Below are 27,722 nucleotides of genomic sequence, written 5' to 3'. Positions count from 1 at the left end.
ACCTAATTCTCATGGCTTGCCATAACTTTGAAGTAAGCAACCATTTTTTGCAAGATCAAGCTCTGCTGCCAAGGAGGTTATCTTCAATGTTTGAAGGAAATGTACAGTTGCTTACACTGGCTGCCCTGCAATAGTTGCTTATAGGCAATGACTTTCGAGTTATAAATCAATTGTTTCATAAACTTAATTATAAATTTCCTCAGTTTAGAAAGTTTTTAGTTAAATTAGCATAACTCATGTTGAGGGCTAAAGAATACCATGGGCAAAACATTAGTTAAGAATAACATGGGAAAGACCATGGATTGTCAAACTCCAAAGTCTGATAACATTCAATTATTAATTTTATTATTTTATTTTATTTTTATTTTATGTAATTTGATCAAGTCAACGTGTTTATATAACAAGACAAGACATGACATTACACCATCTCTTCGATACTGGGCTGGAGAGCACCTCTCAACACAATTAAACAAAAGTGAACTAGTTGCATACAAGTTTTACTTACCTGCTAGCATTAGAGTGCATTATGTCTTCATGTTTCTTTGCTAGAAAAAGATATACGTGATTTTAATCATATCCCTGATTGGCCTATGATCAAGGTGGCACTGGTGGAGCAATTTCAAGTAAAGTCATTCTACTTCCTTGAAAAGAAATTCATGATGATAGGAATCGAGCTAGCATGCAAGAAAATGTCAAATGGAGACACCACATAACTAACAAGGTTACTTGAGAAATGGAGGATGCTATGCATGAGCAGTACCTATATTTGTTCAAGGAATAAAATTGTGCTAAGACCTATGCATGGTATATGTTATTATTTTCTTGTATATTGTATTTGGCTTGCTAATATATATTTTTATAGTATGTGACATTTCCACTTTTGTAATGGAGGCCTAGAGGCAAAGGTAGATGTGGGTTAATTACTTTGAGACATAGAAGAAAGAGGGCCTTGTGATGTGACAAGTGGATGACTACCATGCCTTCACTAGTTGGCTGCCATCTTCCATGTACCTTGCATTAGCCATGTCTTGGGTTAATTACTTTGAGGCATAGAAGAAGGAGGTCCTTGTGATGTGACAAGTGGATGACTACCCATGCCTTCACTAGTTGACTGCCATCTTCCATGTACCTTGCATTAGCCATGTCTGCCCACGCCTATTTATTGAACATGGTTTTACTAGTTGGCTGCCATCTTCCATATACCTTACACTTGACATGACTAACAATGTTCATTAATTGCATATGCTTTGGTAGTTGGATGTCACCCTCCTTGCTCCTTTTCCTGACAAGCTACATATACCTCACTTGCTGACTTACAGTAAAGAGAGGAAAGAGAGCTTCGGGTCCAGAATTTTACATCTCCATCATTCATTGGCTCTCTCATATTTTGGCTACACTTGAGCCTTTTGCTGCCAACATATTGTGCATCTAGTGTGAAGTTTCACCACCAAGTTCAGTGTGGCTTTTTGGTTTATGACGGGGTTGTGCGGCAATACATGGGGAGAAGACCCGCAACTGCTGTGGGTGGACTGTCCCAAGCCATGCCAAGAAGCATATAGGGAGCACACACTCCATGTTTTACGTGGGAGGATTTTCTGCTACCGCATATGCCAAACTTCACTCCTTCCTTGCCAATGGCTATGTCTCACAAGGTGTCGATGGAATATTTTTATGAATAAAAGACCTCCTTGTAATGAGATTGGATTCTCTATCATTTGTTTGATTGCAATGCCTACTCTCTATTTATTTTTCAGTTGGCTTCCCTATTGTTGTTGTTTTTAGGACTGTTTTCCCTGGTCACTTCCTCGCACTTTGGCATGGAGGTGTAATTTTCAGATTTCTATGGCTAGGAGGACAAATTGCATCCCTACAATCAGTGTTTAATATGAATATAGGTATATAATTATCTGTCGAAAGCTTGTATCCATAATTTATAGTAAGCAATAGCAGTTTTGACTACGGTTTCTTCAATTTCCAAATCAGAAATATATGCACATAATTCTTTACATTTTCTTGACGTGAATTTGAAAGCATTCATATGCCTTTCTACTTAGATAAGAATGTACTATTGAGAGAAAAATGTTGCTGCTGTAAGGCTTATCCTCCCTCTGCATAAAAACTACAGTCTGCTGGATTTGAAATCTATAAGAGGGGGCAAAAAAAACATCCATTTATTTCCAGCAATTGCTGTGGACAAATGGTGAAGAGTTCGTTGGGGAAACCAGCTCCTTTGAAAGTTCATTCCAAGAGCTTCAATTTCAAATATTGGAAACCCACTTTTCATTGAGAAACAAATAAGTTATGGCAAATTGAAACTGGCCTAGTGAAGCTGAAATACATTGCATTTTTAAGAGGAGGTGGCACATTACAGGAGGTGCCAGTAGAAAACCAAGCAAAGTTGCAAGTGAAGGAGCAGTTGGAAACAAGCAGGAGAGATTCTCCTCTTATACTTCAGAATCCAGATATATTGGCAAAGCATCAAATGACCAGGCATAAATAATACCCCTAGTTGAATAAATCGAACAATGCATATCTCATGACTTCCAATTAGTAGGGGTGGAAGCAGGCTCAAAGGTCCTAACTTACATCCTAAATAAAAAAGCATCAAACCAAGACTGGTTCCTTAGAGGCAAAACAAACTGAGATAGGGGATCACGAGGGATCAAAAATTCAATTTTACCCACACTAGAAGATCAACCAAAACAAGTGCACTCGCTAGCTAACAGAGGAGTAGACAAGAAGTCTAATATAATTGAAAAGATGACCAAGTGAAAGAAATAAAAGGATAGGAAAATAGACTGTACCAAGTTATCAGTCCAACCCAAGGAAATTATGGATAACGAATGACAAATGATAACATCACATGGATTCAGACATTCTTGGAAAATACAAATTTTCATGTATCTTAAGGGTAAAAAGTTTTGGGGTATCACGAAGATGGCAAAGGGCCACCCTTTCTTCTCTTTAACAGCACTCGTCATCTCCATCCCTCATTCTCACATGATGGCCAAGCATATGGGACTGAGGAGTGCAATGGAGACCCACACTCTATCTGTGCATAGGGAGAAGAATCTGAGAATCCCTGCACTTTCCCTGGAACAAATCCAAAATAAAATCAGGGACCTAGTAGAGACAGTAGAAACGTGCTTAGAATCTATAGAAAAGACTATGGAACACAATGGAAAACATAAATGATGTAAAGGCAGTTAGAGTTGAATCAAAGCAAGTCAAAACAAGTCGATAGCAAGTTGAAGTCTAAGAATTAAGTTGCGGAAAAGCCACAGTTAAAAAATCCTAGACAAGGGGTGCATCCCCTCCCAGACTTTTGGGACAAGAAAATTGAAGTTAAACAAGATATGGAAAACCCACAACAGAAGAAGCCTAGAGAAATGTGTCCATAATTTTCCCTATCGACTTTTTTAACCCCGACGTCCCCAGTATGGCCCACTCATCAGAAGTTTAAAGGGCAAGGGAGCGGGTAGGGCTTCTTCCAATGCCCTGCTACCCCAATCGACCCCACACACCAAAAGGCTGAAGCCATCAAGGGTGGAATGCTCTGTTCTCCTCTCATAGATATACAATATCACAAAAGGACTACAAACACCAGGGGTCTAAAATCCAACGACGTTGTTGTTGATGTTTTGACCTAGTCTTCCTTGCGACCAGTGCATCCCCCTCATCAGGAACCCAAACACTAGGATGGTTTCCTCGTGGACTGTATAACTTCAATAACCTCATTCTCGAAGGTTCTACCCACTGGTGAGGCAGTGTCTTCAAAACTCAATTGGTCACCTCCCCTTCTTCCTCGATGCCTTCAATGGTCCTACTTAGTAAAAAACTAATCCCTCGGAGATGCATCTTCTTTCTTGTCATGTCCCACACTTTCTACAACCTAGGTCCTACCATCCTACTCACCCAAAGATCGAAGTACACAAGAGTTCATATTTGCTCACTGGTTCTTTGCATCTTCAATCTTGGTGAGTTCTACCCCATCGGGAGGCCAGGGAATTAGAAATTAGGGGGACCATTTTCATTCAAATCCCCCAACCTCAACAAACCCTGCTTTTCAAGAAACAAGAACACCCAACAAAAATGTCAAATCCCTGAACTCCTTAGGTTTGCTTCCCAAGTGGCAACCCCTAATGTGTCTTTCAACTCATATCTCTTGGGGTTGAGCGAATGTGAATCGAGACACGTCAATAGCCATAACTATAGAGGTTAGGAGAATGTGAATTGAGACACCTCAGCAACCATAACCATATTATTTGCAAATATAAGTATCCAGAGAACATCACGTGGTACCTAATCACAGGCATATTTGAAAAGCTTTTAAGGTGCATTGCTGCAGAGTGTTGGTTTGTTGGAGCCTCTATTGACACTCTTTCAAACTCTTCCAATCTCTATGTTCGTAGCCAGAGGCAATAAGGTTTCAGGAAGTGACAGCACAACACAACTCATGTCTTTCAATAAACCCAGGAAGTGGCAGAGCCATCACAAGGTAAATACAAGATTATATGACCGTTATTAAGGCCAAATTGTTCTCTAAAGATGGAGAACCTCTTCCAAGGATAGTGAGAGAAGGAAGCACATTCCAAGCTTGAAAAGAAGCAAAGCCTGATACACATAAGCCTTCCTTTCCAGCTTTTTATGTGGCTCGGGCATCACTAACACTTTTGTTCACTCTAAAAGTTTCTTTGTTGTTCCGATATAGGAAGAACCTATTAGTAGTATATATCTTTTTGGAAATAAGGCTAGGACCAAGTACAACCAACTACAGTTTATAGTATCCTTTCAGTCTGTAATTAAGTATGCCATTATAAGAAGGATGTTTTGAAAATCCTCAAAATCTATGCAAATAAGTATGTAAAGCTTTTTACCAGTTCACTGGCATGATATAATACGCAATAAAACATCTGAGATATATATATATATATATAAGGAAACACCTACTTGTGCATGTCCCGATACCCATAATGCCTGGAAACGCCAAAATGGGTATAAAACAGCTTAGAAACATCACCAATCATACCATACTGTGTTTCCAAATCTAGAAATGCCGTACGGTACAACTGATGGTGTTCTCAAGTTGTTTCCGCCATTTCCAGTGATGTTTCATGCACTTTTTTGGAAGTTTCCAGGTCCACCTAAGTGCCCGAGAGGGGCATTGGATCCATAGGAAAGTTGAGATTATCCTTTATCTTATCTTTTCTATCAAACTTTTACTTAAATTTTTAACATTACCTTAACTGTTTCAAGATGTTTGAGAGTGGTTCCAACCTCATTGGACTTCATGTAGATAAAGTAGAATTTCATATATATATATGTGTGTGTGTGTGTGTGTGTGTTTGTGTATAATAAGTTACATCTAAAATAAAGCCAAGCCATCAAAAAGCGAGATGACATTAGCAATTTCCTATACTACCAAAAAAAAAAAAATTTTCTAATGTCGACAATGAAGTTAGTTATCCATTTTCCTCCTTGACAGATGACAAAAATCAAAAATAGTGGAAGTGGAAATAAGAAATTGGCATGACAAATAGGTGGCATTTAACGATGTGGATTTCTAATATTGTTTACAAGGCTTTATTGTTTCGATAAAATGAAAAGCATTACAATAACAAGGATATCATGTTGCCGTGGGTATTTTCAAGTAGTACAACAGTACTGCTACACACTTATAGTCAGGCAAAGCCAATTGTTTCAAAGCTACAACCATGAAACGTGGTATAAGCATATTTTCGTGCAGGTAAATGGTGGATGTTATATGGCATCAGATACAGCATGGATGGTTACCTCCTTGTCTTCTTTACATTTTTAGCAGGGTAAGAACAAAGGCTAGGAATGAGATACAAAGTTACAAACTGCTTCAATGTATCGTTATCCCTGTTATGTGATAACAGGAAAGACCATTGTAGACCATTGTAGTCTTGTAGAATTCTTACGCTTGATATGATTGTGTGAAAAGGTTCTATATCATGCTGGTTAATGCTGGATTCTGTAGGTTGAATAAACCAATGATGTAAATATTATGTCAGCAATCATATCACCTAGGGTCTGGAATATGACAGTTGTGCCCATTCAAATTGTGAGTGTTTGTGAGTGCTTTATGTCTGTTACAAGTACAGAAGAGCCTAGGTTTTAGGCTTGATTATAGGATTAGATGTCTTTGAGTCACAGAGTTTTGGGTTTAAACCTAGATACACTGGGAATACACTGTCTTTTCATTCTATCTTTAGCTTTTATAAGAGAAAGTAGTAAGGCATGCCATCTGGAATTTGGAAAGTGAAGCACAAAGAGTTGAGAAACTCAAGGTGAACAAGATCCATCCACTTGCTCATCGCTCTATATTTTATTGGAGACACTTCCTCCTATTCTTTGAGCAAAATGTGCTGCCACCCAGTGCACATCAGCATGAAACTGCTTAAAATGTTTAAAATATGTATAACGCTCATCAGACTAGAATGCACCAAGGTTTTGCGCTGCCTCTATACAACATTACATTCCTCCTATGTTGTCTTTTCCCACTCTTGATTTCCATGTCAATCAAATGAAGTAGGCTCATGTAAGATTAAAACTATGGTCACAAAGCAACATTTATATTATGTGAAGGCCTTCTTGAATTCTCACCTCCGTTGTTCTACAACCTCTTTAGTGTCATCTTTGTCTTATACAAACCGTAGTTCAATAATCTGATATGATTCTTTTTGCATATTATCTTCAATAAAAACATCCATATTGACTATTATAGTAATACGTCTCTCTCTTCTAAATCAAAGAGACAAAATGCCCTGGACTCTCCACTGTACCCTAAAAGAAGCACCTTTTTTTCTTTTAACTACCCTTTTAATATTTTAGGGCATGCTTATGCATACCAAACAAAGCTTCTAAGGTGATTTATATATAGTTTTTTACCACTCCAAACCTCTGCAAGTGTGATGTTTTTCGTAGCCTTAATGGATCAAGTGGTACACTACAATATAAACTACTTCAATTGAGAAGTTGCTTGAGAGAATCTTTCCCCTTGGCATGTCGTATAAACGATGGTCTTATTTTTCCTTTACCTCCAAGCTGCAATTCTTGGATACTATCATCATACCTACAATCCTCTGTGGTTCAGAGATGTACGGACCAAGCTTGTTGCAGATCTATTAGGCCTAAACGAGAGAGTACAAAACCTACTCAGACGTACAATTCCCTGACCCATTGTTCAAGCTGAGTTCAAAGCCCATCCTTCTCACCTTGAGGTTATATTTCCTCTAGCCTCATTTCTACACAAGGTTAAGCCTTTTGTGGACTCAACCTTCAAGAGAAAGAGGTACCCCTACCTAGTTCTCTGCTCTTCTAAGGCCACAGCCTTAACCTACCCCATAAGACATGCTTGAATCTGCTACTCAAAGGTATCTCAACTTTTCCAGTCATCTCCCCATTCTGTTTACCCCATTCAGGGATTCTTTAAACACACTAAGTCACCTCCCATCAACTAAAAAAAGCTGAGTTAGTCCACCAGAGAGGACATTTGCAAACCATACACCCAAGTCACTTGGACAACATCTTCGAAGAGACTAGGATCTAAGCTGCCTTTCTATTTTGAGCAATTCTTGGATTTTTGGAACAGCATCATTGTCCAATACACATAAAGACATTGGATGCATTCACTCCATTTCCCCCTTGGTTAGTTTCAGGTGGGCTCCAACATACTCTAAATAAGGACTGACCACCACATCTTGACCAAACTAGATTTGTCAAATGTGTCACTTACAGAAGCCTAAGATGGATGCATCTCCTTTCCAGGTGCCCCTTTTACCAGACAATTAGTGGTCATTACTATTGCCTATATCAATATTTAGAGGATTGCCTCCCCACTTTCTTTCAGTATCACGACCAGAGATTCGTATCTCTATTCATAAGAGAATACTCTACCACAAATCTCAACTTTTGCTTTCCCCTCCCCATCTTAAGACCACTAGGTGGATCACCTCCATTTTCAAGTTGCCCAGACAAATCAAAGCAACCAGCAATTGGTAGAGTACCGAGATACTTCAAATCATAGAATAGTGAGGCCTTGCACCTCTTCTCAACCTCCCCACAAGTGGAAAACTAACATCTTCAAAACTTGTGAGAAGGTGTCAAACCAAGCCACAAGCCATGCACCAACATAAACATAGACAGACCTAGAGAAGGGAACCTACAGCCCATAGCATAGTTTCAAAACCGGCCGGTTGAACCAAAAGCCAGTCAAACCAGCAGGTTCATTAACTGAACTTAAGGGGATGAACTGGTTGAAAAAAAGGGTTAGGTTGATTTGCGGGCTAGAGTTTTCCATTAACCTACTATAAACCAGCCAATTTTCTCATAAACCGGCCAGTTTTCCCATAAACCAGTCGGTTTTGTCATAAACCGGCCAGTTCATTACCAACTCAGTCACGGACCCCACATGAGTTGTTTTTCACTTTTTTGAGCAGTTTTGAGGGAAACTAGGGGCTATTTCCTTCCAAAAACAGCCCCTCCAAGCCATGCCTCCCTTATCATTTGCCTCACACATCTCAACCCTAGCAATGCTAGCAATCAATGGAAATGTTAAATTCTTAAAGTAAAAATGACATTTCCTTTATCCTTCATTTTCATCCTTTTGCTTTAATTTTTAACATTACCATGAAATGACTCAGGATGTTTGAGAGTGGTTTCAACCTCATTGGATTTCATATGGAGAAACAAGATTTTTAGATATCAATCAAAATCCAATAGAGTAAATGGTTTTGAGGATTTCAAGATTTAAAGGATTGCAATGTTTCCAATTGATTTTATTATGCGTGAGGGTATGAGATTGGCATTTGATCAAGAGCATGAAGCCCTTTAAGTACATTGATGTTGGTGACATTGATTGTTGAACTTCATTGATGTTGGTGGGTATTGCTTGTTGAACTTCTCTACCATGGCATTAACAAAAATGTACCCTTCATGTTAGGATTACAGAGCACCGAGAGAGATGGTGGTGTCTAAAGACACTATTGTTTGTTCTAAGTGGCCACTAAAAAAATTTAACATGAGTTTGATCGGCCTTCAAATAGACTACGTTGAAGATGAATACCATGGGAAAAACCATGGGTGCTCATATACCTGGAGCCAAAAACCTTGGGTAACTTGACCGAGTCAAGTTTACTCGAACAACCCTAACAATCCCCCCCTTAAACTTGACTCCAGGAGATTGACCTGGTCCCGATCATTAACCATCTGTTAATTTTAGGTATGTTCTATGCTTAGAGCAATTTATTTCAATTTTCACAGTTAGCTCAATATCTTTCCCAGATTAGCAATCACATCAACATTAAAATAAACTGCAGATAGAACATAAACATAAATCGCAAAAGACAAGCCAAGACAAGAGGACACAAGATGTGGTGCTAGCCAGGGACAAACCCCAATGTGGAAAAACCCTTAATCAATTCTTCTTATATGTTCTTCAATAGTTCAGTAGAGAGAGAGAGAGATAGTACATTTACAACAGAAGTCAACATTTGACTTATCTAGATAAGAGCATAGATCATCTCTAAGAAGATGATACATGACATCAATTGAAGACATGTTGCTTCAACTAATTCTCCAAGGTGACTCCTCCACCTATCATTGTGTTGCATCTCGTCATGCTGCACCTCACCGCGTTGCACCATGTTGCACCCAACATTACAATGCTGGATCTCATGTTGTACATATCATACTGCTGCACTGTTGTCCCATGTGCCATACTGTTGTCCCACTGTTATGCTCCAACAAGCATCATAAACAAGTTGTCCCAATGTGTTAGCAGCACCATGCTTGCCACCATGTACTTGTTGTTGTTGTTGTCCTATTGTGACACTGTTGCACAATGTCATAGTTGTCATAATCATTGTGTTGTCCCTACATGCTACTATTCTAACATGTTGCTGTCCCAACATGTTGTTGTCCCAATATGTTGTTGTCCCATCATTGTGTTGTCCAATGAGTTTGCAGCACTATGTACCTTTGTTGCCATGTCACAGCTACTGTCCCATCACACCTTGTTATGCTTGCCATGTTGTCCAGCCATGCTTGCCAAGCTGTACATGCTTACACTGATTCCTCTAGCAACACTCTCATCATCAAATTATCCTCATACTTATACTTGAATGTTGGTGCACTGTTGTAGTTCAGCAACTCTCGTTAGGGCATCAATAGCACCCTAACAACCACCTCTAAACTCTGCAACAGTCCTTGAAAAGAGTGTGGCTTACCTCCCTTGAGAAGTTGTTGTGCATACAACGCTTCACGCCGTCTAGGGTAGCCTCCACGCTGTCCCTTTGACCCTTTATACGACGGCTAAGACCTTGTTGTCCACACAGCCCTTCACGCTATCTAGGGCAACCTACATATTGTCCCTTTGACCATTCATGCTACGGTTAAGTCTCTCTTGTTTGACTGCGGTTAAGGCTGAATTAGACCAATGTTTAGGGCTGGATTAGATCATCTTTTAGGGCTGGATTAAACCAGCGTTTAGGGCAGCCTTTAGGTCTTCGTTAGGGCAGCGTTTAGTCTGTGTCTAGGGCTACCTTCCATCTGCGTCTAGGGATTCCTTCCATCTGCATCTAGGGCTGCCTCTTTTCCTCCAACGTCTAGGGCTTCCACTCCTAGATTTCTCTTCCACTAAAACCCAAGACAAGTGAAGAGAAATCAAGATAGAAGTGTGTGTGAGAAATGACTCTCAAGTCATCTCCTTTTATACTAAAAAGTTGAGCACATGTGGGGTTTATTTGGTTGCTAGCCGACCTTGACGAATTGACTTATAACACAAATAAATTCATAACTCCATGAATACTTATCGAAATCGAATGATCTTTAGATCAATCCTACACCTCTCGATGAGAGGGATCCAAGAAAAATATCAGCTGCCATAAATAAGATGACCCACATGGAGTTTGGCCCTAGTTGCCAATTTTAACACTCCCTCTCAACTAGGGAGAACTCTATCCACTGATCCATATGTCCGACTGTACTATCTCTGCCATCAATGCCCTGCACTGCTCTGCTCTGCTGAACCATGAAGAAGAAGAATTGATCGAGAATGTCTCATACCATTCTCTACCGACCTGAAGTCAATTTTACTGATCCCAGGTCAATATCACAAGAGAGTGTCTCAAACCATTCCTACTGATCCCAAATCAATATCACAAGAGAGTCTCAAACCACTCATACTGATCCCAGATCAGTTTCATTGATCCCAGATCAATGGAGGTCATCCTAGCATAGGGAGTATGGTAGATACAACGATGCGTCCATCAATAGTACTACTACGGTCCCTAACCCCATTTCCCTGCTCATTGGCCAGATGGGAGGTACTTCCCATAAGTCTCAGACTACATGGGTAGGATGCCTCTACAAGAGAACCATTCATCATGTCCCTAAGTTTCCTCGGGGTATCACAGGGGAAGGCTGAGCCATTCACCCTGTACACAAGGCACCATTCTGGGAGGGTGAGTCGCCCTATGGTCGCTGGTTGCTCCAATAAGTACCCCAAGCCCCCCGGAGCTCCCAGAGCTCAATGCATGCAACATGCAAGACCCTCATAAGAGGGTCTCTCAACAACTCCAAGTCGTTCGGGAAAGCCACAAATTTGACCTTTCCCTGGGGCTTTGACAAAATGTCTGCAACCTGTACATCAGTCTCAATGCGATGGAGCCTCCTCGTTCATCGACGTACCATATCCCAGATAAGGTAGTATCTGATGTCTATCTGTTGGAGAAATCATAGAATACGGGATTCCTCAACACTCGAATCCCCCTGGTTGACACAGAGGATCACAATGGTATCCATCATGTGTACCAACAACTTGCTGAAGAGCTTCCACAACCAGGCAACTTCACACGAGATCATACTCGTAGCTATGTATTCGGTTTCAGCAGTGCTTATAGTAACCAACTTCTGCTTCCTGCTCATCCATGATATCGAAGCAGAATCCAAAGAGCACCAGCACTAATAAGTGCTCTTGTGATCCTCCACACTGCCTGCCCAGTCAGCATTCGAATAATCATGCAGTTTCACATTTCCGGCAGTGTATCTCAATCCATGAGAGATTGTGCCCCGAAGATATCTCAGAAGATTCTTGGCACCAATCCAGTGAGGCTCAACCATATATGAGCTCATCAAGCTAACTGCAAAACATATGTCTGGACGGAATTTCACCAAGAACATTAACGCAAATGAGTTTATGAAACTCGGAGGCATTCCCAAATCTGGTCCGTCATCACTACCATATAACTTCTAAAAGTTAAGATCCTCGAGGCAGTCACGGGCTTACAGTTTACCATTCCACATCTGGAATCCAACTCCCTCTTACTTCTGCAAATGAGAGGGTCTGCACCTATTAGAAATAGATCGTCCTTAGAAAGTGTCGGTATGAGAGGTTTATCATCCGCAACCTTCAAGCAATGGTTTGGATCAGCTACACTCCTAGTGAATCTTAGCTTCATCAAACAGCTATCAATCCTCTCATACTATTCCTGAGGTGTTTTGCTTCAAGCCATAGCGGGCTTTCTTCCATCTACACACATGAGATTCCCGATCAGAAATCTCAAACCCCTCGGGTTGTTCCAAACCTGTGGACCTGTTACATGAGGGAAATGGTCCCTTGTAAGATTTTCCTTCATACATCTCGGACATGTACCTTCATGCTCTTCTTGAATTCAGGCATCCATATCACCATCTCACTCACACCGGATAGGGCCTCAAAATAAGTAGACCCCCAGTGCTATAGATGAGATGTGACAACTAACATGGTCCCCAATGGACCATTCTGCAACTTGATACAAATTTTCAACCCTGAACCCATGAGTAAAAGCAGCTTAGAAAATTCTATTTTCAAACACGTACCTTTCCATCGATGAATTCCACCCTGAAACCTTTAACTTCCATTGCCGAAATGGAAACCGAGTTCTTCTTGCGATCAGTTACATAAAAGAGATTCTATGAATCAAATTACCCTCATTCAATTGAGAGGTAATATTCCCCACACCCTTTCCGAGATTACCTGTCATTCCCTCGATTATTGAAGATGTCCTTGGAATGATTGTTATCTTCATCAAGAGATGTGTCCTTGCCATTCGAACACTCCTTTGCATAGTGGATGAACTTATTACAAACAAGGCATCTGTCTTTCTTTCCACCCTTAGATCCGGACTTCCTAATGAAGTGGTCTTTGTCAAACCAGGCAGTAACTCCATAAGGCAAAAATGATTCGTATGTATTATAATTTATTCCATCAGATAGGTCTTCATTATATACATGAGGAAGAGACTGTTCAGTTCATCTCCCGACAACTGTTCATATTTCTAATTTATCTATTTACATAAATTCACCCAATCACAAGTATTAGGTGTCAACATTCCCCCCCTTAATCTGAAGGTATGTTGGTGAGTCCAAGCATCATTCTGAATCGTTCAAGCTTTTCTCTTCCAAGCGCTTTGGTGAAGATGCCTGCAATTTGCTCATTTGTGGAACAATGACGGAGATGGATTGTTTTGGCCTCAACATGATGTCGAATCAGATGATATTTAGTATTGATGTGCTTCGTTCGATCATGGAACTTTGGGTTCTTGGCCAACTTTACTGCAAAGGTATTGTCAATCATGAGTGGAGTTGATTGTACTTGTTTTACCTGCAAATCTTCAAGAATTTTCCTGAGCCACACAATTTCTTTTGTTGCTTCAGCTGCTGCCACATATTCTGCTTCTGTTGTGGAATCTGTTGGAACTGATTGTTTGCGTGATCTCCAGGAGACAGCTCCTGATCCAAGACTCATAGCATATCCTGATGTTGATACCCCAGTTTCTTTGTCTCCATCGAACTCTGAATCAGAGTATCCAATCAAGCTGAAGTTGTCCACCTGTGTATACTTGATTCCAAAGTCTTGAGTTCCCTTCAAGTACCTTAGAACTCTTTTTGCAGCAGACCAATGTCCCCCACAAGGCTTTTGCATAAACCTAGAGAGGATTCCAACAACAAACGAAATGTCTGGTCTGGTAGTAGTTAGGTAGTTGAGACTTCCTACAAGTTGTCTATACTTTGTTGCATCCTCAAATTCTTTTCCTTCAATAGATGTGAGCTTTAAGTTTTGTTCCATTGGAGTAGTAAGAGGATTGCATTGTGTCACGCCAAACCTGTTCAACAGATCTCCAATGTATTTCTTTTGAGAAAGAAATATGGACTTCGGATGTTGGGTTACTTCAATGCCAAGATAGTAATGAACATAGTCCAAATCAGTCATTTCAAAACTTTTCCCCAATTCCTTCTTTATGGATGCAATGTAGCTTTCGTTGTTCCTTGTCATCAAAAGATCATCTACATATACCACAAAATATAAAATTGTTTTGCCAACTTTCTTGACAAATAAAGTTGCATCATCAAGATCATAATGTTTGAAATTGAGTTTCAGAAGATGCTCAGTTAGTTTTTCATACCAGGCTTGCGTCGCTTGTTTGAGGCCATACAAGGACTTTACCAGTTTGCAATTGCATACTTTATGTTCATGTCCTTTCGCAGCAAATCCTTCAGGCTGGGACATAAAAACATTCTCTTTTAGATCTCCATTTAAGAAAGCAGTTTTTACATCCATTTGGTGGACTTTCCAACCGTTCTGAGCTGCTAGTGCAAAGAGTGTCCGGATGGTAGCCCATTTTGCTATGGGGGCAAAAGTTTCCTCATAATCGACCCCTTCCTTCTGTGCAAAACCTTTTGCCACAAGCCTAACTTTGTGTTTGTCAAGTGAGCCATCAGCTTTATACTTGTTCTTGTAGCCAATTGGTTTGGTTCCTAGTGGAGGATCAACCAGCTTCCAAGTGTCGTTCTTTATGAAGACATCATACTCCTCTTCCAAGTGTCATTCTTTATGAGGGCATCATACTCCTTTTCCATTGCTTCTTTCCATTCATCATGAGAAGCAACTTCTTTGAAGGAAGTTGGTTCAAAATCTGTAGACAAGTTCAATTCACAATCATTAGAAACATCCATATCAACAGGTGAATTAGAGTCATCTACATCACCTCCATTTTGCCGGTTTGAATTTCTAGTTCCTGTCTTTCCAACTTCATCAGGATGAACACTTTCAAGTGTCTTTGTCAGCCACTTTGGGGGACCTTTCTCAGATGGTCCAGGCTGCTCCGTTGATTAAGTTGGCACTGAATCAAGATTGAGTCTCCCAATTCTATCAATCACATCACTTAAAGCATCATCCGTTGTTGGAGTTTCATGCGGGGGAGAGTGTTCTTCAGAAGAAGATTCCACATGTTGATCTAGTATAGGAATCCCCCCTTCAAGATGTGGAATCTGATTATCAAATTCTTGAAATGATTTTGCTTTTGCGAATCTATCCAAGCGATCAAGTTGCCGCTCAACAACATTGTCAGTTTTGGATGATTCAAGAAAAATTACATCTCTAGCTACAACAAACTTTTTATTTACTTCATCATAGAGACGGTATGCTTTGGCGGTGTTTGAGTACCCCAGGAAGATACACTTACGACTTCTAGCACCAAGTCTGTTTCTATGTACCTTTGGTATCAAGGCATAACAGGTGGAACCAAAGACCCTGAGATGCTTTACCGAAAGAACATGTCCATACCACATTTCATATGGAGTCTTGTTTCTTATAGCATTAGATGGACATCTATTCTTTATATATGCAGCACATAGAACAGCATCAGCCCAAAACATTATCTTTACATTTTTTAAGAAGAGCATGGATCGTACCATATTTAAGATTGTCCTATTCATTCTTTCAGCTACACCATTCTGTTGGGGATTATAAGGCACAGTTGTTTGATGTTTGATCCCATGTTGGCGAAGATAGTTTTCAAATTCATTTGATGTATATTCTTTTCCATTATCAGTGTGAATAGACCCAATATGAGATTGTGCATCATTTTCAATCCATTTATGAAAATTCTTGAATGTTTGAAAAGCATCAGATTTGTTCTTCAATAAATAAACCCAACACATTCTGGTGTAGTCATCAATAAATGTCATGATATATTTATTTCCATTTGCAGAAGGAACAGGCATTGGACCACATAAATCTGAATGAATGAGTTCAAGTTTTCTATGTGCTCTTGAATGTGAATCATGAAAAGACTGTTTGTTATGCTTTCCTAGAATGCAAGCATCACATTGCTTAAGTTTCCTAGGAATTGTAGGCAAACCAGCAACACCATTTTTCTTCAACAAGCGGAGGCTGTCATAGTTCAAATGTCCAAATCTAGCATGCCATAATAAACTTGATGGAAGTGTACCTTCTTCATGATGAGAATTGTATGAGAAATGTTGTGCATGAGCAGAGGTTCCTTGCAGCTTGAGAAGCCTTTCTTCTTCTATTCCCCTCATGACACATTGACAAGTGAGTGGTCAGATGCTTTTCTTACCTCAAGCTTGCCATCAAACATATGAATGGAGTGACCTTGCTGGCGGATGTGGACCAAGGACAACAAGTTTCTCTTCAACTGTGGGAGATATAGAACATGATGCAGAAGAAAGTCTAGAAGACCAGGAAGTTTAAGCCTGATTGTGCCAAGCCCTGATGGCTTGATTTTTGATTGGTCTGCAAAGTATACTGCTCCATCAACATTGTCAGTGAAATCTTCAAAAAAATCTTTTCTATGAGTCATGTGGCAGGTTGCTCCTGAATCAAGCAACCAATCATTTTTCCAAGAAGCAGGTGAAGCATTAAATAAATCTTCATTTACTCCAATGTTACATTGTGCCACAACATAGTGAGCGGATTTGGGTGCTTTACCTTTGTCTGTATCATCAGTTTTACCTTTTTGTTGGTTTCTTTTCTACTCAATTTTGTCCCATGGTAGCTTGCATGTAGAGGCATCATGTGATCCATTTCTTTTGCAACGTATGCAATGCAAATGTTTTCTCCTTGAGAATGTTTGCCCCCCTTGCCTCTGAAATATCTTCCTCTTCAACCACCTCTTCCTCTTGTAGAATCTTGAGCAGGATGCTTTTCTTTATGAGCAAGGCACACAGCCTCTTCAAAAGATATGGATTGTCTTCTTTCCAAAAGCTTTCTCTCTTTCAGCAAACTTTTTCACAAGAAAGTCAAAGATTATATCTTTGAGATTTCAATTTGCTTGCAATGATTCAAGATAATTGGAGTAAGTAGGATAAAGTGCCTTGAGAAAAGCAATAAGAGGAATATCCAATTCAACCTTAGTGGATTTGATATCATGCATTATAGACTTTACTTCAGATGCAAGAGCAAGAGGATCATTATTTTGCAGTTCAAGAGTGAAGAGTTTAATCATGAGTTGAACAACTTCAAGTGCAAAATGTGAGTCATAGAGTTATTTCAGCGTTTGTAAGGCTTCAAAGGCAGTTGAATATGATGAAATATGGCGACTCACCTCTTCATTTACAAATGATGCGATTAATGCATAAGCTTTGTTGTTCTTGTTTTCCCAAATAACGAGTTCTTTGTCTGAGGTAGGCTGTACTGGTTCATTGTCTCCGTCTCCAACACACACTCCTTTCCACAACTCATTGAAAATGAGGGTGTGTTTTATCATCCAGAACCATTCAGGATAGTTCTCCTTGCCAGTGAGAACTATTCCCACCATGGATATGATTGAATGCATTCTGTAAAAATTACTTCTACTGATAAAAAAATACTTCTGCTGAGAAAACTGTATCAAATGCAGACCAGAGATTTGTTGTATTCAGACTCATTCATTAGTCCTTTATTGGTCTAGCTTTGACGTCTTATTTATACATAAATCGAAAATTAATGAGACAAGTAGACAAGACAGGACTGACTACTCATTTCTATTTATACATAGGCTTTGTGCATGACTGAATTTGGGTATTTGCAAGCCCTGTCGTAAGCCTCGCTCAAGATTGAAGTCTGGACGTTTAAATATTTGTATGTCCGCGTTTCCTCATGAAAAATTTAGAATTGCCAACTTTAAAACCCAGGCGCATTACTTAATACAGAACCAGGCCACGTGAAGGCTCTGATAGGACAAGCTCATTATATGACTGAAGTCCTACAAAACCATTATAACCCTAGTACGAAACCATCTCAGCTTTGACACAAAAATACAGTTTTTTTAATCACCATTGGAGCCATTCGCAGATTATCTCTGACCGCTCTCATCATAGAGCTCGCACAATGTCAGCTCGTTATGGAGGATTTGCAAGGTCTGCGAGGTTACCACGAAAATCGGGCCTTAAAAGCTCTCGGTGCAGTGTTAATTCATATTATAGGTAGCGTAATATCATATTCAGGCAGCGTAAATCACACAGCATTCAACGCATATGCCAAAAACAGCGTATAGCCAAAAAACACTCAACATATATATATACCAGCGTTCTTCAAAACAGGAGCAGCGTTCTCCACCGGAGCAGCGTTCAAATCAGCGGAGCAGCGTTCTTCACAATCGCTGCTAATCTCATATGCACTTTTAAATCGCTAAAACATTTCCAGGTAGGAAAATTTCACTGCGATTTACTGCAACATCGATGACAGCCTCACGATGGCTCTTGGGGCCACGCAGCAAGAGAACCGTCCTTTGAAACCAGAACAAAATGCAGCAAGAGCTATTCCACCGAAACGTCTTCAAAAAATATTCCAGAAGCCATCCCTCTCTCAACGCTTTCTGAATTTAGGCAGTAAGAACAGTGAACAGACTATGAACACACTGCGCAGTAGACAGAGAGGACAGAGGGCACAGTAGACAGTGGACAGAGAGCAGTAGACAGTGGAGTTACAACTATTTTGGGAGCTGGCTCTGATACCATGTCAGACCAGGCAGTAACTCCATAAGGCAAAAATGATTCATATGTATTATTCCATCAGGTAGGTCTTCATTATATACATGAGGGAGAGACTATTCAATTCATCTCCCGATAACTGTTCATATTTCTAATTTATCTATTTACATAAATTCACCCAATCACAAGGATTAGGTGTCAACAGTCTTTAGGTAGGCCATCAGAAGCTTCTGCTGCGCCATTCTGACAATGTTCACTGTTCGACTTCACCCTTGGTGAATTTGAAAAGGGATGAGGAATCCATTGATCCTTTTGTCCTTTCCCAACTATCTTCGATGATTGCTCTTTCACTCTTGCTTGGGCTTTGTCTTCACCTTAGCTCTGATACTATGTTAATTTTAGGTATGTTCTATGCTTAGAGCAATTTATTTCAATTTTCACAGTTAGCTCAATATCTTTTCCAGATTAGCAATCACATCAGCATTAAAGTAAACTACAGATAGAACATAAACATAAATCGTAGAAGACAAGCCAAGACAAGAGGACATAAGATGTGGCACTAGCCAGGGACAAACCCCAATGTGGGGAAACCCTTGATCAATTCTTCTTATATGTTCTTCAATAGTTCAGCAGAGAGAGAGAGAGAGATAGTACATTTACAACAGAAGTCAACACTTTGACTTATCTAGATAAGAGCATAGATCATCTCTAAGAAGATGATACATGAGATCAGTTGAAGACATGCTGCTTCAACTGATTCTCCAAGGTGACTCCTTCACCTATCATTGTGTTGCATCTCGTCATCATGTTGCACCTCACCGTGCTGCACCATGCTGCACCCATCATTACAATGTTGGACCTCATGTTGTACACATCATACTGTTGCACCTTATGTTGCACTGTTGTCCCATGTGCCATACTGTTGTCCCACTGTTATGCTCCAACAAGCATCATAGCCAAGTTGTCCCAATGTGTTAGCAGCACCATGCTTGCCACCATGTACTTGTTGTTGCTGCTGTCCTATTGTGCCACTGTTGCACAATGTCATAGTTGTCCTAATCATTGTGCTGTCCCAACATGCTATTGTCCCAACATGCTGCTGTCCTAACATGCTATTGTCCCAATATGTTGTTGTCCCATCATTGTGTTGTCCAATGAGTTTGCAGCACCATGTACCTTTGCTGCCATGTCACAGTTGTTGTCCCATCACAGCTTGCTATGCTTACCATGTTGTCTAGCCATGCTTGCCAAGCTGTACATGCTTACACTGATTCTTCTAGCAACACTCTCATCATCAAATTATCCTCATACTTATACTTGAATGCTGGTGCACTATTGCAGTTCAGCAACTCTGCTTAGGGCATCAATAGTACACCTAACAACCACCTCTAAACTCTGTAACAATCCTTGAAAAGAGTGCACTTACCTCCCTTGAGAATTTGTTGTGCATACAGCGCTTCACGCTGTCTAGGGCAACCTCCACGTTGTCCCTTTGACCCTATATACAGCGGCTAAGACCTTGTTGTCCACACAGCCCTTCACGCTATCTAGGGCAGCCTACACGCTGTCCCCTTGACCCTTCATGTTGCGGCTAAGACTCTCTTGTTTCACTGCGGTTAGGGCTGAATTAGACCAGCATTTAGGTCTAGATTAAATCATCGTTTAGGGTTGGATTAGACCAGCCTTTAGGGCAACCTTTAGGTCTGCATTAGGGCAGCCTTTAGTATGTGTCTAGGGTTGTCTTCCATCTGCGTCTAGGGTTGCCTTCCATCTACATCTAGGGCAGCCTCTTTTCCTCCAATGTCTAGGGCTTCCACTCCTAGATTTCTCTTCCACTAAAACACAAAACAAGTGGAAAGAAATCAAGATAGAAGTGTGTGTGAGAAATGACTCTCAAGTCATCTCCTTTTATACTAAAGCGTTGAGCACATGTAGGGTTTCTTTGGTTGTTGGCCGACCTTGACGAATTGACTTATAACACAAATAAATTCATAATTCCATGAATACTTATTAGAATCAGATGATCTTTAGATCAATCATACACCTCTCGATGAGAGGGATCCAAGAAAAATATCAGTTGCCATAAATAAGATGACCCACATGGAGTTTGGCCCTAGTTGCCAATTTTAACACCATCTCACTTGAGTTTTCACATTCCCCCCTCAAGCCAAGATACCAGTACACCTACCACCCCGGTACCTCTTCGAGTGGTCCATTCCACAACTTGATGACTCCTTGCGCCACTTGCATGCATGTATGCTTGAGCAAGCTCTTAAGGCCTTACATCTATGTGTACTCTCGCTCAACATGTATGACTGAACATCAGGTCTTACAACTTCCTAGGGAAATGCCTTGGACCAAAACCCTTAGAATGCTCACACATTACACACTGGCTCATTCATTGAACATCGACACCATTTACTTCATCTCCATCTTCATTCCTTTTTCATCCATATGACCACTCTCTTGGCTTCTATATTTTGCTCAATCCATAATTTAATCTGCCATTTCAACCTCATTTGCACTCGCCAAATTGACTCTGTCTTTCATGTGCATCATTCTTCATTATCACAGCTCTGAAACCAATTGTTAAGATCACAAAGCACCAAGAGATGGTGGTGTCTAAAGACACCATTGTTTGTTCTCAGTGGCCACTAAGACAATTTAACATGAGTTTGATTGGCCTTTAAATAGACTACATTGAAGATGAATACCATGGATAAAACCATGGGTGCACGTATACCTAGACCCTGAAACCATGGGTAACTTGACCAAGTCAAATTTACTCCAACAACCCTAACACTTCACTGAAAGGAAAATAATTGATTAGGCATGGTAATCTTTTTCTACCATATTATAAGGTTGAGGAGATGAACCCTTTACTTAAACCACAATCATTGGTTAGGCATGTTAAACTTTTGCAATTTCTATCATATTATAAGGTTGAGCAATCCAAGTCAAAAGACATTGAGCTAGATGATGTTTATGTAGCTCTTGATGATGATCGCATTTCTAATATTGTTGAATCAATGATGAGTTTCATGAGTGATCATGTTGAACAATGATTTCTAGTTTTGATGTCTAGTTTTGTTGCTACTACTACTACTACTGAGGTTGTGGAGGAGTATGAGAAGTCCTTAGACTATGAGCCAGATGATGTTTATGTAGCTCATGTTAATGATCCCATGTCTAGTGGTGGCGATGAGTTCGATTGTGATAAGGAGTGATCATGTTGATCACTGATATATAAACTTGTTGCAGGCCAATGGCCCCATATCCTGTAGCATTGTTTTTTGCTCTAAAGGCCATTTAGAGCCTCGTTAATTATGTAAGTTTTTGCTGATATGCATTGCACTTGGTGCCATTTTGATATATTCACCTTTACAAGGTATATCGATGAGCAAACATTGTATATTTTGTCTCTATTGGTCTGGAATCATGGTTTTAAATCTTAAAAATAGTTTTTTTTCATTAAAAATTAATTATTTCATGTATTTTTTTAAAGATCAGTTTATTGGGACCTGACAAGTCTGGTTTTTCCGATTCCAGATCGAAAACCATTTTAATAGGTGGACCGGTACAGTCACTAGTTCCAGTTTTGAATACTCTGGCCCATAGAACTACACCCTAGATTCAGTTAAGTCACCAAAGGTTCCGTCTAGCATTTCTTTCTTTCAACCTTGGATGGTAGGAGAGCAGAGCTTCCTCATTCCAACACTCTTTTCAAGATCATACAATCGAGTCCCCTCAACCGCAGTCACTCCCTGGAGAACATCATCCACCACTACATCAGCCCCTTCAGAACAATCAACAAACCCAACAGTGAGCCAGTGTCTCAATGCCCCCCACACCCTGAGCCTTAGCCATCATGTCCAGCATTTCTTGACATCCTCTCTCTTACTCACTCAGCCCTAGGATCTCCAATATCTAGCCTTTCTACTGTATCACTTACTTATACTATTGTATCTTTGTTAGATTGTTAGCTAATAATAGCTTAGCAAATTGCTTCCTTATTTCACCTCTTTTTACGTTTAACATTGATATCGGATGCTTTCAGACTCCCGCACTTTATTCACATTGGTTGTACTTTTAGTCCCATTGACCTACTTTTATGGTCATTTGTTGGACATTAATAAAATTATCTTATCTTATGCTATCTTATCTATGCAACATTGCAACACCATTTTCCATCTCATGCTAAATTGTGGTAACTCTTAACAGCCAATTTCGTGGTACATGTAGCTGTTTCCTGTTGCAGATTATTACAAGTTGTGAAAGAGGTACATTCTGTCTACAGAGCACACATCAAGGAGTTCACAGCTACTAGATCACCTCACAAACACTACTATAATAAATAAAGAACAGTTTAGACTCACCAATGATGCTGCCTCCGAAACGTTTGATAATGAAGAAGTCTTGTATCTGAGTAGCCATGCTGCAGAACATACTAGTTCCGCAAATACACGACACTACCAAATGTTCAAGATTGATGGACGCTAGCCTTATTTCAAGTTTTTATAATGCTTGTCACAGATACATGTGTGGCCCTGTTTTTGTATTGTGAAACACTATGTATATATTCTGAGTACATTAAAGTCAAAGGAAGTATTGCATTCAAAAGATTAAAAAGATTGCTGGAAGCTAGAATGCAAAAGCAATTCAGGCGATACTAAATTTAATGAAGTCCATAAAGTGCAATTTAAAAATAAATCCTAACGGCAAAAATAGTGTTTATAATTAACATCTGTGTTTGCGGATCAGATTTCAGTGTAATACAATGACAGAATTCAAGGATAACACAAATCCTTTTTTTAATTGCACTAATCCTTTATAATGGAAATAAAGGTCTGCAATTTTAATCATCGCCGCAATTTTTACACTCTGATTTACAACAAGGGCGAGTTGCTAGCGAATCTGCAATATAGCTTATTGGTAAGACAAGCTTGCTTTGGCATATAAAAATCAGCATTCCTTCGGAAAAAATGAAAAACTGAGCAGCATGTGCAAGGAAGCTTACAGGCCCACCTTTGCAAACAACAAACTTTTGGAGTTAAAAATAGTAATACGTCAGGGCTTCATGCAACTCCCTCGTATGAAGTTCACCTCAAGGAACCTATTTTCAGTATGCAGCAATATGCATCCAATCTCAATCCTCCCGAGGTTCCTTTGTCAATTCCTTCATTTTCTCCGAAAGATCTTCAAGTATATCCTCTCTACCCACTTTCATAAGCCCACGTCTCAACCTGTTGTAGGTTGCGGCCGAAGGCCGGATTCCCTTCTCGACCATCTCTTCAAAATATGCGCAAGCCTCATTCATCCGGTCCCTTTCACACAACCCGTTTATAAGCACGGAGAACGTGTGCATGGTTGGACAGAACCGCTTCCCACCCATATGCTTCCACACCTTCAAAGCCATGTCCACCTTGTTCTCTGCACAGAACATCTTGATCATCATCGTGTATGTGTCGATGTCTGGATCGCAGTGTTCCTTGACCATCCTACGAAAAACGCAGTAAGCCTCTTCGATCTCCCCAAGAGATATAAGGTGATGCAAGATAACATTGTAGGTTTTGGCATTAGGGCCAATTCTTTTTCTCACCATCTCATCCAAAACCGTATAAGCTTCATTAAATTTCCTAACATTACAAAAGGCACCGATCAGGGCATTGTAAGTAGGGGTATCGGGTTCACAGCCACTCTCCTCCATGGCGGTGAAAGCCCCCACAGCATCGTCAATGCGCTTCTCAGCACCATAAGTATGAATCAGAATGCTGTATATGTAGGTGTTGGGATTCGAACCCCTGGTCTTCATAGTGTCAATTAGGGCAAGGGCCTCTTCCACTTGACCCCCCTTGCAAAGAGCATTCATAAGCAAGGCATACGCCACCATATCCGGTTCACAACCACGATCACTCATTTCGTTAAATATAGCCCTGGCTTTAGTCAAATTAGGCTCGTTGCCCCATCCTTGCAGCAAAATACTGTAAGTTTTCAAATCGGGTTTAAATCTTACCTTCATCCGGTCGAAAATCTCCTGAGCCTTACGCACATTCTTGCACTTGCACAGAGCGCTGAGGAGGCTATTAAATGCCTCTAAATCAGCCGGCACTCCAAATTTCTCCATGGTGTCGAAAGTGTAAACGGCCTCTTTGACTTTCTTTACATTGGCGTACCTTCGAATGATTACAGCAAATGCTTCCTTCGTCAAAACTCCCTTTATTTTCATTAGATTAACCACTGTCCACATGAGTCCGTACTGCCTAATTTTGCCCAGAGAATCGATGATAATGTGATAAGCCTCTACGCTGTGCGCGTAACCCTGCTGTTTTCCAGCCCATTCGAAGAATCTATAAGCCTGCATCCCTGCGTTTTCGAATCTCTTCAGCACTTCTTCTACTAATTTTGGCGACGCTTCCACCTTCGATTTCTGGAGGACCTCTGAGACGTCGGCCGTCGGTGAAGACATGAGGATTTTGCATATCTTTTTCAGGCTCGCGGCCTGTAATTTATCTCCGCCTGGGGTCCGGGTTTGGGCCGATGAGTGAAGGAGTCTCCGCCATTTTTGAGTAGAAGTTTTCGCTGATAGAAATTTCAACATTGCCACAAATTGTTGGTGGACATTACGCGTAGACATATCCACCGTCCATTGTTCCTAGAAGAACTTCAACACAAACGACCGAATAATGTGGTTTAGCAGACTGTGAATTAGATTGGATCCATCGCCGTTGATGAAGATTTTGCAGTGAAAGGCATTACAGAGTCCAATAACTTAGAACTTTCAAATATGACATTATGGGTTAATACCCATAACCATAACAAAGGTCCAGGTACATGGTTGTGATTTCAATTTAGAAGGTATTGGGTCTTGAGTACTTCATGAGTTCGATTATAGGTGCGTTTTCAAACATTTACAAGAAAAGTGGAGCAACAGATAAACTTGTGGCTGTCACGTGGTAATGATATTAGTTAAATCGGTGTTAAAAAATATTTTTTTATTGGTTGTCTTTAGCCAAGATCCCCATTGCTATCCTTCACATTTATCAAGCAAACGATGTTCAGCGTAAAAACAATAAAGAAGGGTTTCATTTAGCTAACCGGTCCTCTCTATATGTTACAACAAGATTCGGAGGATGGGGATTTAAAAATCTGGCCTGGTTTGCAAAAGTTTTGGAATGAGAAATCTATGGAGAGCACTATTTGGTTAGGGTTTTTGGAGTCAAGTTAGTAAAGGGAAGTATTTAAATAGGGCGTTGGTGGTAGATGGGCTTAGAAGTTATTTCAAAAAACTTGTCAAAAAAAGGTAAGGTTTCATAGTCTTGAAAACTCTCATTGCCTCTTTCCCCATCTTTTTCAACTAGTTAGCATGGAAAGATGGGGATGGAAAGCAAATAGTCAAATAGTCCTCGGTAAGGACCTCTTTATAAGCAGTCCCTGTGTATATAAGTTATCATTTGAATTGGTTCAACTCTTACATTCCAAGGGTCTTTTCTACTTTTACAATGTTAAAAGAGTGGATTCCTCATTGTCCTCCACAAATTACTAAGCTTGGACTGGTTGGTTCATTAGCGATGGAATGGAATTTCTTCATTAATGAAATAAATCTCAATGGGGTGAGATTAAATCATTCCAAGGACATGTTGGTCTAGAGCTGGGACTCCTTGTCCAGAAAAGTAAAAGCTTGCCTTGCCTATAAAGCAAATGCACTTTCTGAGGTAGTTTCAAACTCTAGATGGTGGAATAATCTCATTTGGAAAGGGCACTTTCCCAACAAGATAAAATGCTTTGTTTGGCTAGTCCTTCACAATAAAACTTTGACCTCAAAAAATTTGCAAAAAAGAGGTTTTATGGGACCAAGTGAGTGTGTCCTGTGTAGATAGAATGAAGAAATTATTGACCACCTATTCATGAAATGCATTTTTTCTTAGGAAATTTGGTCTATTGTTCTACAGGTCCTAGACATTAGAGAAAAGGTGTTATGGATCACCTTTGAAGAACTGCTACATTTCTAGGCAAAGAAATATAAACATCTTTGTGTGTTACCTATCTTTGTTGCTTTGGGCATACGGTTGCTTAGGAATAGTGTCATCTTCAGACATGAAAGTATTTGCATCATTCTAGAATCCTCTAAGATCATTTCTAGCTTCGGCGAATATCTCCCTCTTCGGAATGGTAAAGTCCAAAGAAGAGTTTGATATCCAAATACCCCACAAGATCTTCCTGTAGGTTTTTTTGATGGGGCAACTCAAAGGAATATCTGTGGAGGAGGGGGGTTGATAAAGTTGCTAAGAAACAAAGCAGTTCATTTTAGAATTGGCCTCGGAGCTTGGACCAATGTGAAATTTTCACTACTGAAATTATATTGCAGCAACTGGAACTAATTCTTCTGACCATTAATTAATTTAGCAGGTTATTGCTATGGCAATAATGAATTTGTAACACCCTCCTCCCACATCTTCCCAAGCAACTGGTCAGTCAGGGTAAACATGCGATTAGAGGCCACTATGATAAGACTCAACCTCCTAGGTAACCTTAAGGAAATGGAGTCGACAAAACAAGACCTTATAGACCTCCCTCAAGTGCTTTAGGACCCCCAAGAGCTAATCCACCACTCCAGGTGCCCAACCCTTGAGTTAACCTAGCATTTCAATGAACTAAACCCAAAGTCACTCCCATGACAAGGCATGCATGCGACTAGAACCCTATAGTCACTCCCACAATGCCTATAAGGGAGAGACTATAGTCTTTTTCAGCCAGTTCTGTGCCAAAGACTACAATATTTAAGCCACTTTTAAGGGCTAGTCTCCAAACCAATGCCTAGAACTTGATGAGACTTTCCAAGACAATAAATGACACCAAGGCAAAGCCTCTAACACAAAACTTGATCAAGGGCTTGACCTAACCAAGCCTAACCATGACAGACATTTTGTCAAACACTTAGTAAATAT

At 40.1% G+C, this 27,722-nt stretch overlaps 1 protein-coding gene and 1 long non-coding RNA gene across 2 annotated transcripts; one reads left to right on the top strand and one right to left on the bottom strand.

The window, feature by feature from the left end:
- Nucleotides 1–1,342: 1,342 nt before the first annotated feature.
- Nucleotides 1,343–23,370, top strand: LOC149187487 (uncharacterized). The gene is made up of 3 exons (XR_016255777.1): nt 1,343–1,652; nt 1,783–1,895; nt 22,999–23,370. It is a non-coding gene; the product is annotated as an uncharacterized LOC149187487 (long non-coding RNA).
- A 105-nt stretch (nt 23,371–23,475) lies between these two features.
- Nucleotides 23,476–25,665, bottom strand: APPR6 (Tetratricopeptide repeat (TPR)-like superfamily protein). The gene has a single exon (XM_089411383.1). The coding sequence runs from the start codon at nt 25,409–25,411 to the stop codon at nt 23,924–23,926; it is 1,488 nt and encodes a 495-aa protein (XP_089267509.1). The 5' UTR covers nt 25,412–25,665; the 3' UTR covers nt 23,476–23,923.
- Between the last annotated feature and the right edge of the window lie 2,057 nt (nt 25,666–27,722).

Source organism: Pinus tabuliformis, chromosome 3_1 (genome assembly GCF_031772625.1).
Source record: "Pinus tabuliformis cultivar Carrire ecotype Pingquan chromosome 3_1, CPIR1, whole genome shotgun sequence".
Taxonomy (NCBI): Eukaryota; Viridiplantae; Streptophyta; class Pinopsida; order Pinales; family Pinaceae; genus Pinus; species Pinus tabuliformis.
This window is presented reverse-complemented; position numbering and strand designations above follow the sequence as displayed.

Bases quoted from the DNA above. Each gene is read 5' to 3' on its own strand.
- APPR6 (XM_089411383.1), bottom strand. From the start codon at position 25,411: ATGTCTACGCGTAATGTCCACCAACAATTTGTGGCAATGTTGAAATTT.